The 17,629-nt window shown below is 35.8% G+C and overlaps 2 protein-coding genes across 3 annotated transcripts in view; one reads left to right on the top strand and one right to left on the bottom strand.

The window, feature by feature from the left end:
- Window positions 1-6,050, top strand: part of LOC136035174 (RING finger protein 11-like) — a 34,741-nt gene extending 28,691 nt beyond the window's left edge. Inside the window, exon 4 of one of the 2 annotated variants that reach the window (XM_065716746.1) lies at window positions 404-6,050. In XM_065716746.1, the coding sequence (XP_065572818.1) occupies window positions 404-575 (172 nt within the window). In that variant the 3' untranslated portion in view covers window positions 576-6,050. The remainder of the gene's footprint in view (window positions 1-403) is intronic. The other variant, XM_065716747.1, reaches the window with a different exon arrangement.
- Window positions 6,051-7,142: 1,092 nt separating this feature from the next.
- The window catches only part of LOC136035173 (WD repeat-containing protein 82-like), a 52,015-nt gene continuing 41,528 nt past the window's right edge, over window positions 7,143-17,629 (bottom strand). The window contains exons 7-8 of the mRNA XM_065716745.1: window positions 13,669-13,761; window positions 7,143-7,392 (exon numbers count right to left, since the gene is read on the bottom strand). Of these exons, the coding sequence (XP_065572817.1) occupies window positions 7,354-7,392; window positions 13,669-13,761 (132 nt within the window). The 3' untranslated portion in view covers window positions 7,143-7,353. The remainder of the gene's footprint in view (window positions 7,393-13,668; window positions 13,762-17,629) is intronic.

Raw genomic sequence — 17,629 nt, 5'->3', positions numbered from 1 at the left:
GAATATTGTTAAAATCTCAAGTATATCACTGTTACTTTGAACAAGAGTTTTTAAGATTGAAGCCGTGAAAATTTCCAATCCAAAGATGACGGATAACTTACTAAAGTGGGAACTGGCCCAAGTGCTGAGAAAAAAAAAATAACAATACAATCTAGTGCCTGGCGTTTCTTGGCATCTTTTCAGTCCAATAGTAGGTAAAAATTAGTTTAACTGATATTATTGGTAAAATTCATATAATAATAAGCGTCTAATCTGAAAGAAACACGATTACAGAAACAAACTTGCCATGATAGGGAATTAAATAAACGGTAAAATTGTTTTTTTGGCCGGCAAAGATACAAAATAAAAATTTGTAAGCTCTTAAATAGATTTTCAAGATTGTTTGACAGTCTTCTTTTTGTAGATGCGTGATCTGTATGGTGGAATTCGTAAACGGAGACTGTCTTCGATTTCTGCCATGTATGCACGCCTATCATACCGAGTGCATCGATGACTGGCTTATGCGAAGCTTCACTTGTCCTAGTTGTATGGAGCCAGTCGATTCCGCCCTTCTTTCCACCTATGAAACTAGTTAAATCTGCATTTCACCCTGTCGGATTCAGGAAAAGCGGAGGATAGTGTTAACGGTTTTAGTTTTTGTCGGAAATCTGCGTATAGTGTTTTATTAATTGTATATTTTGGTTTGTTTAAAAAAAACTATAGGTATTTCGACTTTTTTTCTGAGATATTTACAAGAGATATTTTTTTCTGTGAGTGATCTTGCTTCAAATTAATTGGAGTGTTACGTGTTATCAGTAAAATGGTTTACTACGTCATGATTTATTATGAGTTAATGCCATTTATATTCTTTGGTTATTTTGAATAATGTCACAGTTAATCGCCTTAAGGATAACATGATTTTTCTCCTGACAAGTCGAAATAGGAAATTGTTTAAACTTAACAGTACTGTTTCATTAATATTTTATGGGATATTACTAATTGTGAGTCAAATAGAAGTAAAAGAAAAAATTCAAAAATACCAGCTAAAAGGGCTAACTCTTTTTTTCGTTAGTCCTGGTTTTGTTGAGCATCTAGCTCTTTAATTGAAACAATTTTGCAGTAAGAGTCTGGAAAGTTCAGTGGCTTTCTAGCCCTAAAGCCCTCTTAATTCGTGTAATAAGAGTCATAATAATTCTACGTATTAGAAAGCTCATACACACACTTTGAAGAGAAGATCTTGCCTTAATTCAGGTATGAGATGATTAGAAGAGATCCCGTCTCAGTGACGGTTCTGATCATTCTAGCGCCCAGTGCAAAATCATTATTAGCCCCTCCCCTCCCAAAAAAGTTTCTGGTCAAATTTGAACAAAATTCCCATTTATAAAAAAAAATAATTTATTAACAAGATTTGAATACAAAATATCACAAAAAAAACATTAAAGTAATAAATTCCGTCTAATTACTTCTATCTTCTTGAAATGGTGATAAAAGTGTGGTATAAATGAAAATTACGGATTTAATTTGCTTATAATTATTGCCAACTGCGTCCTTTACTTTAATGTGATAAAAATGAAATTTCAAAAATTACAAAACGATTACAACGGTTAGATTATTAATTTGAAGTTTTGAACCCCTAAAATTTATGCGCACAGGTCAAGCACCCCTTCCCCCAAACCCCTAAAGGAGCCTCTTTCTTGTCTCCATCTTCTTCCGAAACTGTAACCAGGAGAAGTTGGAAAGGTGTTCTATTTTAGCGTTATTAGCCTTATTCACGTAAAGGTCTGAAAATGAAGGATCCTTGTTACTATTATGTGTTAATTAAGATGGTGCTTGGAAAGAGGCAAAACCTTGTATACTGAAAATTTACGGTTAGTTTCAAAATTGCAAGATAAAGAATGAGTACAAACATTACTTCGATCATTTCGTAAAAAAAAATATATAAATATTGTAAAGGTGTGTGTTTATTCTGTAATTAGTGTTAAGACCTTAATATGATGCGCAAGATGTAATATATAAATCATAACGGGCTTCGTAGGATTTGAATCTATTACTTTCAATTTCGTTATTTTTAAATTTTGGGTATACAGAAATTACCCGATGGAGACACCCTTTAATGATGTTTAGAAATAGGGATATGTGAAATACACTAGGCATACTAGAAAGTTATTTGTCTGAAAGTCTTTGAAATTCGCTAAGCTTTTCAAAAAATGACGTAACATTACAACTCACGTGAATTATGGAATCCCAAAGGGAACTTGAGCTGCTGACATTATCGTTCGGTTGATAAAATAGAACGATAATAGTTCTGGAATTTTTTTTTCGAATTTGGTCAAATTTTGCCGACTACCCTTTCTTCTTTTTCTCTTATGCATCAATGGCGAGCTTCGGGGCAAGAGTGCTTTCCACGTGGACTGTCTATAGTTGATCACTATAAGAGGCGGGGTGTTGTCACTATGTTTTAATTAATAGTAATTTTTGGGTCATTACGGAATGGAATAACTTGTAATCGCAAATAAATCAATATAAGCAACATAAAAAGTGGTTGAAAAAAGGCGAAAGAAAACGCTTTCGGAAGTAACTTTTTAAAAAGATGGAATATATCAAATTGTTAAGTTATTATTCTGAGTTGAGCCTAAAGCCACTTTAAACTATTGTGGGTTGTTAATAGGGTAGGCTAGTATACTAGTCTATAAGGCAAGTAGTGTCGTGTTCTTTGCAGATATCGTGACATGAGTAAGAGTTATGAAGCAAAATTCAAGAGGAGGTACATTCTTTCATATTATTCTACTACTTTAGTACACCCAGTCACGCAACAATTTTTCTTCTTCTTTTTGTTTGGCCATTTGAAGGCGCAAATGCATAATTTCCATGTAATTCCGACCCCTGTGGCAGCTGAGATTAAACTTCAAGTCCAGTATTATCAAGCAGAGATGAATCCCTCTGCAGTACACAGAATCCTTTAAACTTTTTACTCAACCAAGTTGTGACTTAAATTCGATTTTGACTCGCACCAAAATAACTAATTAATTAATAAACGTGATTCAATGACAAGTGAAAATAAATTATTTTATTAAATTTAGCATATTGCTGTACTTACCTTAAAGTGAAGGTCTTTCAAGCTTGATTTTTATTAGTGTAGTTTTTATTCTGTTGGCAACGTTGGATACTTGATTATTTTGTGATTCTTTTTGAACTGTGACTTATTTTATTTTCACAGTGCGTGTTTGTGCTGTGGTCATAGGCTAATCAATAGTGTTATGTACAGATATGGCAGTGTCGTGTTTCAGCATTGAAAATCTTTCAATTCGAAAGCCCCCTCTCAATTAGTGTAATAGTGGTCATAAGGGTTCTTTCGAATACTTATAAAAATTGCAGAAACCATATATCTCCTTTTATTAATTCATTCGAAAAACGGTTGGTAGAGACCACGTCTCCCTCTCTTCCCAAGCCAATAGCCATTCCGATTCTGCAACCGGGTATTTTTTTTCAATATGAGGATAAATTAAAACCTGTTCAGATATAGCACTATTTGCGCTTTTATCTATGTTCACGTAATTGCCCAAAAATATGTTCCTAATTACTGGCATTTACCAATTAAGATGAATTAAGACGGTTCTTTCGGATGCTTATAAAAATTCCAGAGACCATATAAAGCCTTTTATTAGAAAAACGATTAGTAGAGACCACGTCTCCCTCTCTTCCCAAGCCAATAGCCATTCCGATTCTGCAACCGGGTATTTTTCTCAATATGAAGATAAATTAAAACCTGTTCAGATATAGCACTATTTGCGCTTTTATCCATGTTCACGTAATTGCCCAAAAATATGTTCCTAATTACTGTCATTTACCAATTAAGATGAATTAAGACCAGTTGGTTGAAATTACATGCCTGAATTAATATTTTTTCCCAACACGCTGGATTCTTAAGAAAAATATCCTCTGTAGCATCAATCTTTTTGATTCGCCGTAGCCGCTCCTCCTCCGCGGGACATCAGCCCTTTTTAACAGGTTTATATATATAGCAAAAATGAGGTAGAATGTATTCAGTGATAGAATAACAAGGCAAATTTATAGTTAGCTAAACAAATTAGGAAGCGTGTAGATATTTTGATTAACGTATCTGTTAATTTTTTTATTAACGCAGAAGGAAGTGAATTAAAAATAAAGGAGATCGCAGAGAATGATGTTATGATAAACTATGCTTGGCTGTAAACGAATAACAGCCAAAAATAAAAAGAGTGAAACTTAAGAATATATATATATATATATATATATATATATATATATATATATATATATATATCAGTTTTAATCATTTATTCTGAAACTTCACACTGAAGACCACTTAATTAAGGTCTTTGCTGGAATATCTGTAATTTTATCATTTTTTTCCCCTTGAGCGAGGCGTTGAGGTGGGACAGCCCCTTTCAAATGCGCAGTAATTTCTGTTTGTTTGAAGTTTTAATGTCGCTCCTTACTTTCAGTTAAAATTTTTTTTTTTTGAATTAGTGTTCCACTACCCCCAAACTTTTTGGCATTCCTTAAAATAAAAATGGGTTCTCTGAAATCTCGCCCAAATATTAACGATTTATTTTTCGGGTTTACGTTCATGTATTCACAAGCGTTAATTTCCGTGAAGATTCAAGAGAGCCAATTTTTTGAACCCCAAAAATTCGGGAATAGCGGGAGTATTGCCTGACATATCTGTTCATAATTTTATTAAGTAACATGCAATCTCTTGCTCCGAAAGCAAGAGTGACTTCCATATTTTGAAGAATTACCTTTTTTAAATAAAAAAAAAGAAGTTGTCTTTTCTCGGCATGCAGAATGAATCCTCCTCAAGTTCTTCAATAACCAAGTTATCAGTTGATACTCAATGTGTATAATAAAATTTTATTCTCCTAAATATTCCATTTTCTATTATGGGAGCAACTCTGATCTTGCATGCTTAAGTGTATTGGAGATTCCGGTCTGAGGCGGGGGGGGGGTGTATCACCAACTGTTTTATTTAGAAAGTATCCAAAAGATGTACTTTTCCTACAACTTCAGGGAAGTGCCCTTTGGTGAGTGTAAAAGGGTGCCCTCTGTTAAGGTTCGAAATTTCATATAGCGTGTGCCAAATTAAAGCTTAGGCTATAAGTAGGGCTTTCCTACAGTCTCTTTTGACTTCCCCTATGCTCCCTATTTTTTAACTCCCTCTCGCAGTCTCGGAGAGGAGCTGAAACAGTTCCTCTCCTCTTAGCTTCCCGTTCCCACTAGAACGGCCGTGAATACGTTTTGCTTATGTTAATAAATTCTCCTTTTCATATATCCGTACGGAACCTTGTTTTTGAATGAATTTGGCTTTCTTTATTTCTCTTTCTTTATTTTGGTTATGATAAGGTCTTATAAATTAATTAGTAGTTCAAAAATTTTGTTTATAAATTTGTGTAATGTGGACTATTGATGGCAGACGCCAAGATATTAACTGCGTTTTGTCTAAGAAGAATTTTGTATTTAATTTTTGCGTAAGCTATTCTGAAAGCAAAGGTGATAGAAATACTTGTGTTACTTTTTAAACTTGAACCTTTTTATAAATTACGTCTGCGGTGTTCAGCCTCTACCTTTTAATTTCGGCTCTCAAGCATTAAAAGAATACCATTTAACGGATTTTATCGCAAGAAAGCAACTTGTAATTTAGTTCATTATAATTCTCTTCCAAAAGAAATATTTTTGTTCGGCGATGCTGAAGCAAAGACGTTTGCTATGGCCTGAAACCATTTCTCAGTGGAATGGCTTTATAGCCAATTCTTGGGAAGAGGTTGAAAATATGGCTTTTGGTACTCTTTAAATGGAACTCTGACGCGCTATCTATTCGTTTACTTTCTGTTATGTACTTAGTGTATATATCTTCTGTCTTCTTTCTTTTCGTATTCAGTGTAATTTTTACATCACGCAAAGAGGGATGTACAATCGTGTTTTTTGGGTTCTGTTTTTCCACGAGTGTTGCGAGGTAGTGGTTATTTTTTAGATGATATTTCGACTGTTGTACCTAGTCATACGAAATAAAGTAAAAAAGTCTGTTTGGATAATTTAGAGGGATATAGTGTTTAGTTTTACAGAGTGATTTTTTTTTTTCATACAAGTACTGACATGCTTGATGTCAACTACTGACAACCGGCGCAATACGGAACCGAAAATAACACGACACACAAGGGTTGCAACTCCTTGTGGCTGAACGCAACGCGAAGGGTAGATTTGAACTATAATCCCTAGAGTTTCCCGGGATGGGTGCCATTTTTTTCATCTATTGTGCTTTTGATTAGGCTATTATTACCTGAAATTAATCACCGCTTTTTTTAAAATATTGTTTCTATCCTAAGAAATTGTGAAGCAAAGTCGAGACTGAAAACCCAAGGACAACGAAAATGAAAATTTATTGTCGGAATTGGCTACATAGAAAGCTACATACCATATATCTTATAAAAATTAGAAGGGATGATTTCGAATGAAAAAGACTTAGATGTACTAATTATGTACAATTATGATGTTTTTGGCAGTAGCGGGCAACAAGCTTAAAACAACTAAGCATAGGTAATAAATGAGCAGAAATAAGCTAAAACCATATGGTACTAGAAAGCACCAGAGGGGGTACCCTCCCTTTGAAGGTGCAGCTGTGTTTGGGATAGAACAGATAATTTTGCTTATTTATTTTCATGGTTCAACCTGGCAACACTGACGAAAATGTGATAATGCCCTAAAAACTTCATAATTTTGAAACAGCCAAAAGAAAAATCTTACAAATATCGCGGTAGCGAGAAGCGATCGTTGTTGTATTTTAGCTTTATTTAAATCTGAGTATGTTTCTTTTCACATATATTTTAAGCAATATTAACAGAATAGAGGTATGACATACATACTAGTGCCAGTGATTTAAGCAAGAACACTCTGTACAACGTCCTAGTACTCTCCCAAGATATCTTAAGTGCTGACGTGGCCTGTGCCAAAATTTTATTTGTGTGTTTTTAAAAGTGACGTGGCTTCATAAGCCCAAATTTCAAAAGAGGATCGTACGTATACGAGCGGTTGATTCGCTCCAGCGTCAACTAAACAACAATATCGCGGTATCCGGATGCGAGGAAACGATTCCTTATATTCTAATCCTGGTACGTTAAACTAGTTCGTCATTACTAAATTGATTTATTGGTGGAATTTATTCTTTGGAGAACATCATTTTTCAAATGAAATTTCAAGGGTTTTGCTATCCATAATAATGCACTAGGTTATAAGATTGTGTGAAATGTTAATACCTCTTGACGCGAATTTACAAGAGCACAATTTACAAAAATAGAGGAATGGAAAAAAAGACGCACAATTACATTGAGTAAATTTATTCTAGACGCCGTCGTCTTCAATCGATGGAATCCAGAAGGCCTGAAAAAAAAAATCTTAGAAAACAATCCTTGAGGAATTGTACGGGTGAGCTTGGAGTGAGGTTGTGATACTTTGATTGATACTACTACTAGAAACTCACAGCAGAACCAACCACCCTGAGGCCAAAACGGCTGCGCACGCTCATCCTCCATCCCAATCTATTGAAAACATCCCAATCTTTCGCCATTGCAATAAGATCAAGTTTTTTTTTTTTTTTTTAATCCTTTCTTATGGCCTCTTTCCACCATTTTGGGATAGACCTGCTTGGTCCTAGATGGTTGGCCGAAAAAAAAATCTTTGGTAATCTGTCGTCCGCAGAACGTGTCCTAGCCACCTTCTTTTCCCCGTTATAGCCCCAGAAAGCGGTATAGAACCTAATTTCTCATGCAGCATAATATATGAAACACGGTCAGTCAGACAGGTAGCCTATTCTTTTACAATTTTCTTTTGTTGTTTGTTTGTTTGTTTTTGGTTCTTTTATCGTTTGATTGACACTAAAGTGCGAATTCGGCCCATGTTGGGCTTGTGATAGCCGTTTTTCAGTAATAAATCTTATATTACCTACCCAAGAGAACCCACAGACAATGGCTCTGGAAAACAAATTCTCCTCCGTCTATCGCGTGTTTCAGGATCATATTTGACCACTGCCATCTTTGTAGCTTCCAATATTCTAATCTTAGTTTGTGGATTTATCTTCATATTCTTCCTAAAAATTTTCATCTGTCCAAAATGCCATAGGCCTTGACTATTCTGCTTTTAACATCATCACTGCGTTTGCCATATCTGCTAATAATAATACCCAATCAAGTGATGCTATCCATTGACTCCCATCTCCATTCTATCCATCGATCCATTATCTCCATGCTATCCATTATCTCCCATCAAAGAGCAAATACTCCAACGCTGATAACTCTGCACCTTAAGACGGATTATCTGCTCGTCAATTGTCAATTAATGAGGAGCTCTCGTCAATAGTCGGCCAATGAGGAGCTCTCGTCAATTGTGTAGACAACTATTCGAAGGTAATTGCTTAGGCTGTACTTCCAACTAGTACAAGGTTTGAACTTCACACAAGAATGAAAATGGGCTAAGGTGCCAAAATGGTAAACTAAACTGGTGTTCTGGGTGACGTACAGAGGAGGTAGCCGAATCAATCGAGATCGGATAATCCGAATAGAGAATTTCCTCCGGTGTTCCACCAAGAACGGTTGAGGTCTGGCAACCCAATCTAGCAGATGCCGAGGTGACTAGTTTAAGGATTTATTTCCTCTCAGAGGAACTGGAGTCGTTATTGACCCCCAAAAGAATGACTATGATACTGATTTTGGCTTCTGTCCAAGTTTGCTGAAATGTGACCACATATATTAGTTTTCTGAGCTAAAAAGAATCAAAGAGTCTCCCCAACAAATCAGATCCTGATTCTCAAAAAGTATAAATGGGACAATACCTCAAAATGGTTGGCTAAGGTCCAAGAACTTTCAAATAAATTTCCTGATGACAAGAATTTGGGAACCTACTCCCCTTACAGGTTCGAGTCATATTTGAAATCCTCAAAATCATAACTGAAACACTTGCTCTTACTTCCGGGCCAAGTTTGTTTGAAATCTAACAAACTGCTGAGGAAAATTTTGTAATGATCAGAATTAAGAGAAATTGATTATGTTTTTTTTTTTTTTGGGGGGGGGGGGGGTCGGAACCATCTGAGGTTGAAGGACAAAAACACTGAAACAACAAATGTGAAACATTGAAACATCATTGAGGAACATCGAATGTTTAATTCTCAGGTGTCTCTTACACTGTTTGCAGACAATGAAATACCTCAAACCCTTTTATGATATTATTTAAAAATTAACCAATATTCATCAGTACTTTTTTTGTTTAAAGGAAATTAAAGCCATATTGACCTTTCTTTCATTATAGTTACAGACAGAAAGAAGAATACAGGCTAGATTCTGCAAATTTTGTTGTTAACAAAAAGTTGCGTTAAATTTTTAAATACAGTTACAAGCCCAAAAAATAAGAAAAAAGAAACAAATTAATTTCAACATTCTCGGACAAAAAATAAGATAAGAAATCAGTTAGCCAAACTCTTGAAATTATGACCCCGGATTAGCGGCGAATTTGACCTCTATTTTTTTTTATTTCTATGATTATAGCCCTTAGAAGAGGCACATTTTTTAAACAATCTATTTTTTATATTAATTTAAAAACACTTTTTCACAAAAGGTTTTCAAAAAAAGTAAAAGACCTATATAAAACCAACTATGAGCAGAAAGCAATGCAAATAATTTTTAAAGCGTGTACCACAAATCACCATCCCAAACGAAAAGAAATTACAACAAATCACCGATCCAAACTGAAAACGAGCAGAAATTAAAGAGAGTAGGGCCAGCACTCTCTATACCTTCTAAAGAATAGAACACTTACACTGTCATAAAAACAATCCTTATTTTCAGCTGAAGGTTTCTATATCTCATAATATCGAAAACAATAATAAAAAAAGAAACACCATCATAAGCAAGATTACTAAAGAACATATTCAGTGAAGCGCAAATTATGTTTAAAGGGGACTCCCCCTTTTTGCACCCCCCCTTAACACACACTGAAAGTTTCAACTTATTACCGTAAACAGTTCCTGGGCCACTGTTGATGCGTCTTTTTGAATACCTGCATGCACATAGTTTGTTTTGATTTAGTTCAACATTGTCTCAACTTTTCCCTGAATCTTTCGTAATACCCAAAGCTTTATCAGCAGTATTAGTAGTAGCAGTGGTAATAGTAGTTAAAAAGTAGCTTCCACATATTCCCTTTTGTTTAGTTCAACATTCCCTACAATAAGCCCTGTAAGTTTCTACTTCTTTCTCCAAGGCGTTCCTAAGATACTGTTGATACGCTTTTTGACAGCCTTCATGCACAGTTTGTTTTGATTCAGTTCGGCTTCCCCCTAAATATTCCCTTAAATTTTCACCTTTATAGCCTTGGTTGTAGTAGTAGTGACAATAGTAGTTTTACTAACAGCAGCAGCAGTACTAACAGCATAGAAGCATGCACATATTACCTTTTGATCAGTTGAACATCCCCCTCATAAAGCCCTGAAAGTTTTCAATTACTACTATAAACCGTTGCTATGACATTGACAACAGTTTTAATTAGTTCGATTTACCTCACAATCTTTCCTGAAATGTTTTCCATAATGCTCTTAGTCTTAGTACTCGTTGCAATAGAAGTAGTAGTTGTAGTGTCAGTATTAATAGTAGCATGTACATATTACCTTTTGGTCAGTTGATCTCATCCCTAAGCATTCTCTGAAAGTTCCAACTTAATATCCGAAGGCATATCTTATAAACACACTTTTGACAACCTGTATACACATTGCGTGTCTAGATTTAGTTCAACTTTCCCCACAATATTCTCTTAAATTTTCATTCATACCCTTAGCCTCAGCAGTACTAGTGTCATAGCAGTAGTAGTAGTAGTACAGCACTAATAGTAGTAGCATTAACAGAAATAATACTATGCACATATTACTTTTTGCTCAGTTGAACACCCCCCTCATCATACCCTAGAAATTTCAGCTCGATACGCTAAGTCGTACATAAGATCTTGCCGATACGCCCTTTTAGCCATCTGTGTGCACAGACTCTGTTTTGATTTAGTTCAACTTTCCCCTCAATATCCTCAGCCTTAGTACTAGTCGCTACAGGATCCATCATTGTAGTAGCAGTAGCATTAGTAGCATTCAAATATTGCCTTTTTGGTAAATTGATCATACCACTCATTATTCCCTGAAGGGTCCATCTTAATATTCTCAGTCATTCCTGAGTTGCGCTCTTTTGACAACCGGAAAGCTCAAAAATTCTTTTGATTTAGTTTCTCAGCATTCTCTGAAAGCTTCACTTCAATGCCCTTGGCCTTATTGAACACTAAGGGTAAAACATACCGCCCTTTCCCAATAACAAATACTATTTATAAACGAATTGTACAACTTAGTCCCTTCCCTTGAGGACTAGGGGGGTAGGGTTGACATCCATACAGACGCAGTTATTAGACCTTTCAACTATGTCGAACAAAATGGATATTTAAAATTTTTATTGAATGTGTTTGGGGAATAAATGGGAGTCGGAGGGGGTCTGGTTGCCCTCCAGTCACTTCAGACTTTTAGGGAAAAAACACTAGAATTTTCATTTTCCAATTGAGCGAGTTCCATCCCAATTTTCTACGACTACTCCTTCTATACGAAGTACCTTGGTGAAAAAAATACATTGTGGCCACTTGGCTCTTCACTTTACGCTTTTGCACTGCCTATGACACCGTCATGCAGAAGAATACGTAAGACTGTCCTAAGACATTTCCTCTGGTATATGTTTTTTAAGCTTTTGGAGCGTTCATTTTTTCATGGACATGAAGCAAAATGTAAATTTTTCAATTAGAGATCCCTTTTCTCTGTTTTGTATCTCATCTTTCTTTTCGCCATGGCTTCTTTTTCAATGTAAGTTCCGTTTCTATTGTATGTATTAATTCCTAATACTTGTCGGTACTGTAGTTCAAATATTACTGCTACTACTAACACCTCACTTCAGTGCCAAGTTCCTTGATGTTAGCACAACCACACACGGTTTTCCTCTATCCCCATCTATTCAGGGCTTCACTCTTTACACCCTACCAAAGAGTTCCATTTTCCCTTAGATCCGGCCTCCTCCCGCCTTTTTCGGGGATGTATAGCCCGAAAGGCTTCTGTTCAGCCATAAATGGTTGGTCGAAAGTGACAAGCTTTGGCAATTAGTTATCCTTTATAGTTCACAAAAGTGGGATAGAACCACATTTTTCGTAAAGCTTATTGTTTGACATACTTTTACTGGTCGTTTCCTGAAAACAAATTAATGACTATTTGATTTTTAGGTGGTTACCCGGTTTTTAGACATCTATGTGTCTAAGAGGGGCATACGTAAAATTTTGGAGTTACAGAATCTACACTGTTCCCTGGTGCCATGGTTTTCTGGGAAGAATACCTAGAAGCACAACTTGAAAACAAGTTATCGGGTGGCCGTTATTTGATGATCAAACTACTAATGCAGTAACTGTATTTAATGAACAATGCCACTAATTTATTGAATATATTAACTTCTTTGGTTACAGGAAAAATATAGCTCTTAGACTCAACTTCGTAGAACGGGTAGCACTAAGTCATTTTAAGCGCTGAGAAACTGTATATCGTAAGAAACGGATCAAAACCTCTGGGTTGCCAATGATAAATTTGGCCCCTTTTTGCCACTTTTAGCAGTGCAAAAGCGATCCAAATCGTCAAGATTGCCAATAACTCATTTGTCCTCTTTTTTTGCCACTTTTAGCCGCATTAATGTCTCAACAACGGACAATTAAAAATCAAAGAGTCATTATTTTGTTTGCAACACATGAGCAGTTCAAGCATCCTATCTTGGAATTCAGTTGACCTTTCGACATGAAATTTTTTTTACAAACATTCTAATTCCTTTGCCCTTCGACCAAAAAGACATCCGGTATCTATCTTCTTTTGTACCGTACTTAGTAAAACACTACAATGACGAACTTCTTGAAAATGCTGTGTAAAGTTTTGGTGATTTATTTTTTTACTTATTTCATTTTATTGTTTATTATACTTTCTTGTCGTATGATGTTTGCTACTAGCTGAGAGCTGTTATGGGAATAGTAAGTATTTATTTATTTTTATTTTATGCTATGTCAAAACCGCTTGTTCTTCTGTTCACCAGGGATGCCAGTTGGACATTTGGCACCACTTCCATACCTCCGGACCCATAAAGTTTCTAAAAGGTGGACAGTCTGTGGGAACCAAAGAAACATTTTTTGTTTTACTGAACACGAAAACTCAACTATCCACGTCACGAAGAAAACGAACTGTTCTTCCGAATAGGTTCGACCGTACGGAAAAGTTATAATTTTTTTTGCAATGGCCAGGCATTAAATTCGACTCCAAGCTCAATTTTATTTAATCAGGGTCTTTTTTTTACCCTGAGTACTGGATTTTAATAGCAATTGCCAGGCATTGAATTCGTCTCCTAGCTCTATTTTATTTAGTCAGGGTCCTTTTTTTTACCGTTAGTATTTATAAGTATTTTTAGTTAGTATTTTTTTTACCGTTAGTATTTTTTTTTACCGTTAGATATTTATAAGGACGGAAAATACAACGCTGGAAAGCGACTGTTTATGCATTTAAATACCCGGATGAAACATCCTGTCTAATTTACTACTAAATTGATGGAGGAAACAAGAACGACATACCAAATTTGTACAGGCTGTGACGAACATCATATACCTAGGATTCCAAAGAACATTTTGTACAGGGCCAGTGTGGTCTCCATCAAGGACACACACCTAAAAAATAAAATTTGACCAAAAAAGTAAAAAAAAATAAACAAAATAAGTAAAAGAAATAAACAAATTAAAATATAACAAATAGATGCAATAAAAAATTTCGTCAATGATATAAAAGCGGAAAATACAACTACTACTATTGCTAACTACTCACCGCAGCACCCATCCGCCTGAGTCCAACACAGCTACGCACGAAAGTTCCCATTTTCCTTAAATATTTCTTCACGACATCCTCCCAACCCAACCGAGGACGACCTGCTTTTCATTTCGCCCTAGGAGGTTGACTGAAAAGGACAATCTTTGCCCTTGTTGTTGTTTGTCCTCGCTAAAGTTTTTTACTGTTTTAAAAAGTAGAGTTGAGAAAAAGAGTCAAACTTTAGAGCAAAGAGCGAGGCTTTGAGGAGGAACAGCCCCTTTCATATACGGAGTAATTTCTGTTCTTTTTAAGTTTTAATATCGCTCCTTACTTTCAGTTAAAAAAACTTGTTTTTTTTATTTTTATTAAAAAAAATATACCATTCAGCCAGTTATTTCATGAATCTTTTTGCTCTGAGAAAGCTCACACCTGTAAATATGTATGTCGTAACGTTCAAGATTAGTCAGAAGGATTGCATTGTCTAGGAAAATTTGGGCTTGAAGACAAAATCATATCCACCCCCCCCCTCCTTTTGTTCTTACCCGGAAAAAATACCTGACATCAAACCAAATCTTTCTTATATATCTCTTTACTGACAAAGCATATTTCTCTCTGAGAAATGATGAATGGTTTGGCACAGGCGCGTACACAGTTTTTTTCTTTTTTTCCAGGGGGCTGGGGTATTTAAACAAATATATTTGATAATCTAAACAAGAAGCACCCTGAAATGCAGAAAAATGTAGGACCTCGAACAATTGCTTGAGATATAGCTTTTAAACAACTTTTGATTCATGTTCTTAAACTATTTCTGAGGTAATAGCTTTATACATGAACTTTATAACTTTAAACTCATTCACGATTCGGTAAATAGCAGTGACATCAATTGGGGAGGGGGCGGTTTGTCCCCCGGCCCTGTGATACCACAGTGGTTTTACACTCTGGCTCCTGGGCGCAGGGATCGATCCCCGCTATAGCAAGTCTGGGCGACAAGTTTGCTACTTGTAAAAGTAAAAAATACCCAGTTACAGAAACATCAGTTCAACGCCCTATAAGTAAAGTAAGTAAGTAAGACGGCACTAGAGCCTTAAGGTCAAAACTGGCGGTGCTGATCTCTGTTTCATGGCCCTTCAGCCAGGAAGTGCAATGGGGGGTTGGGGGCCAACCATCCTGTGTTTTCACACACCCTTCCTGCTTACTTTCCCCAGATTTCTCCAGGTACCCATTTAGAGCTGGGTCGACTCTGGCTGAGCTTACAGAGTCACGCCACTGACCCCCGTCCCAAATTAAATAACTGGTCACAACTGGGATTGAACCCGTGCCCCTTGGACAAAGAATTCCCACGCCAGCGCACCAACCACTCAGCCAGGACGGCTCAACGCCCTATGCGACAGTAATGGCTTTAAAGAGTCGTTATTTTATCTTTTTATCCCCCCTCCCTATATTTAGAAAAATACTATTTTTAGGGAATATTTTCAAGAAAAAATGACTTTTTTTTGCTGTGTAATTAATAAAAAGACAAATGACAAACCACAAGGATTTGAAAAGTAGGTTTTACTCCCCCTCCCCTAAATTTCGTGAATTGACTCCAATTTTAAATAGCGTCATTAAAACAAATATTATTTTCTAACACAAACACATCCTAGATCCTTCGAGACCAAGAAATAAAAGGAACTGAAAGTCAACGAAAAGAGCTAGGCAAAACATTATTATGATTTATGAATTGGTAAAGATAGGAATTGGGCACCAAAAACGGGTATGACCTACTCACTGTCAGCTTCGATATAGGCAACATCTCATAAATGAATGCAAAACAAATATTCATGGGGTAAAACTACCCCATGAAATGCAAAACTACTGGGGGTTAATATTCATTACCCTCAGTAGCTTTACATCTGCCTGCTAGTTTTACAAAGAAAACAGACCAGGATAAAACACAACACGTATTTAGTTACAGAGCGAATAATTTTTTTTCACTTGTGTATGCATTTGAGGAACAAATAATGGCTACATTATTTTTACTGCAAACTACTTGCCATTATTAGCATCAATACATGATTTCTCAGGTAGTACAAAAATGATAAATTATAGACAATCCTCATTAAATGAAATTGAGTTGAATTTAAACTAAATCGATAAAGAATTACATCTCTTTCCTAAGAAAATGAGAAAAACAAATAACATAAAACTTCCAACAATACCCCAAACAATAATTTTTCACTTATAGGTGATGTTCTTCCCACTCCCAGCATTAACTTTAATATTTGCACTCTGCCCAAGTTGCCTTTTTTTTGAAGAAATCTGTTGTTAAAAAGAAAAAAAAAATTCTCTTTGAAAAAAACTATAAAAAAACACATTTTCATTTCCCCGTTTTTCCTCCTTACGAATGCCGAAAGTTTTAATTGTAAAAAGTTAGTTGAGATATTGATATAATTGCGGTTGCTTAAGTCCAGGCACAAAATCCATATCTTCTTAAAATGACTGGTTTTCGTGAGTTTATAAGCTACATCCGGTTGACCAGCCACTGGGGGAAAAGGAGGAGGAGTAATGATTTTCGCTAAGGATCGCCTATCTTCTACCCTTATCCATATGCCAAGACTAGGCGATTACGATGACATCATTTGGATATCTACAAAGCCCAATTACCTGCCTCGGCCTTACACTAACTTAATCATTTGTTCATTTTATTATTCACCCGGACAAAATGCTTGTTTACGTCATAATTTTCATGACAGGCTACAAGCAATTCTTGACTTTGACGAAGTATCCAAATGCCAACATTTTCATAGCAGGTGACGCAAACGAACTAAGTCTTAATTATCTGTGCAATGACCAGAAGCTTAAGCACATTGTTGATTTCCCTACTACAAAACGCAGAACCAGTTTGGATACCATTTGCACCAACGTTAAAACCTTCTACAATATTCCAACTACCCTTCCCCCATCGGTGGTAACTATCGTTTCATGCTATAATTGAAACCACTGCTAGTTTTTAAAACAAATTAATTAGTCAAATTAACAAATTAAATTAATTTTCGTACCGGCCAATAACAAGTCAATGTCTTTATGATTTTGGATCTTGGATTACATCCGAGAGCTGGAATGATGTTGTGTCGTGTGTAAATCATAATCCAAAGGCTAGTTTGTTTAAAACAAGTTTAATGAACAATTACAAAAATGTTTCCCAGAGGTTACCAAGAAGGTATGTTCCACAGATAAACCCTACATTAATGAACAACTAAAAGAACAAATCCATCAAAAACTAAAACGTTTTTGCTTTGGAAAGAAAGATGATGCCTTAACCCGCCGTAAAGAAATAAAGACAGAAAAACGTCGTTCTGATTCTCGTTATTGTAAGAATAAATTGCTTAAAACAGAATAAACCTCACCAGTGATTTCAGAAAGTGAAAGAAATAGGGGGTCGCTCGTGCAAGAACCTTGATTTTCTTCTGGATGAACCGCCTGAATAGACAGCCAATGAGCTGAATAAAAACCAAGCTGGCATTGTGCAAACTCTCTCGAAAAACCATCTTGTCCCTAAGACTCCAAAAGATAAATTCTGGAAATTCCAGCAAAGCAAATAATAGAAAAAATACAGAAACTGAAAAAACTGGTATTTGTCCCATTGATATCCTAATTGATCTAATAAAAGCATTCTCTGATACCTTGTTAGTATTTTTAACGATATTAGTAATTCCGGATTTTACCCGTCGTGCTGGAAGCTGGGGTATATTA

Source organism: Artemia franciscana, chromosome 14 (assembly GCF_032884065.1).
Source record: "Artemia franciscana chromosome 14, ASM3288406v1, whole genome shotgun sequence".
NCBI classification, from domain to species: Eukaryota; Metazoa; Arthropoda; class Branchiopoda; order Anostraca; family Artemiidae; genus Artemia; species Artemia franciscana.
Note: the sequence above shows the minus strand (reverse complement) of the source record. Positions and strands in the feature narration are given on the sequence as shown.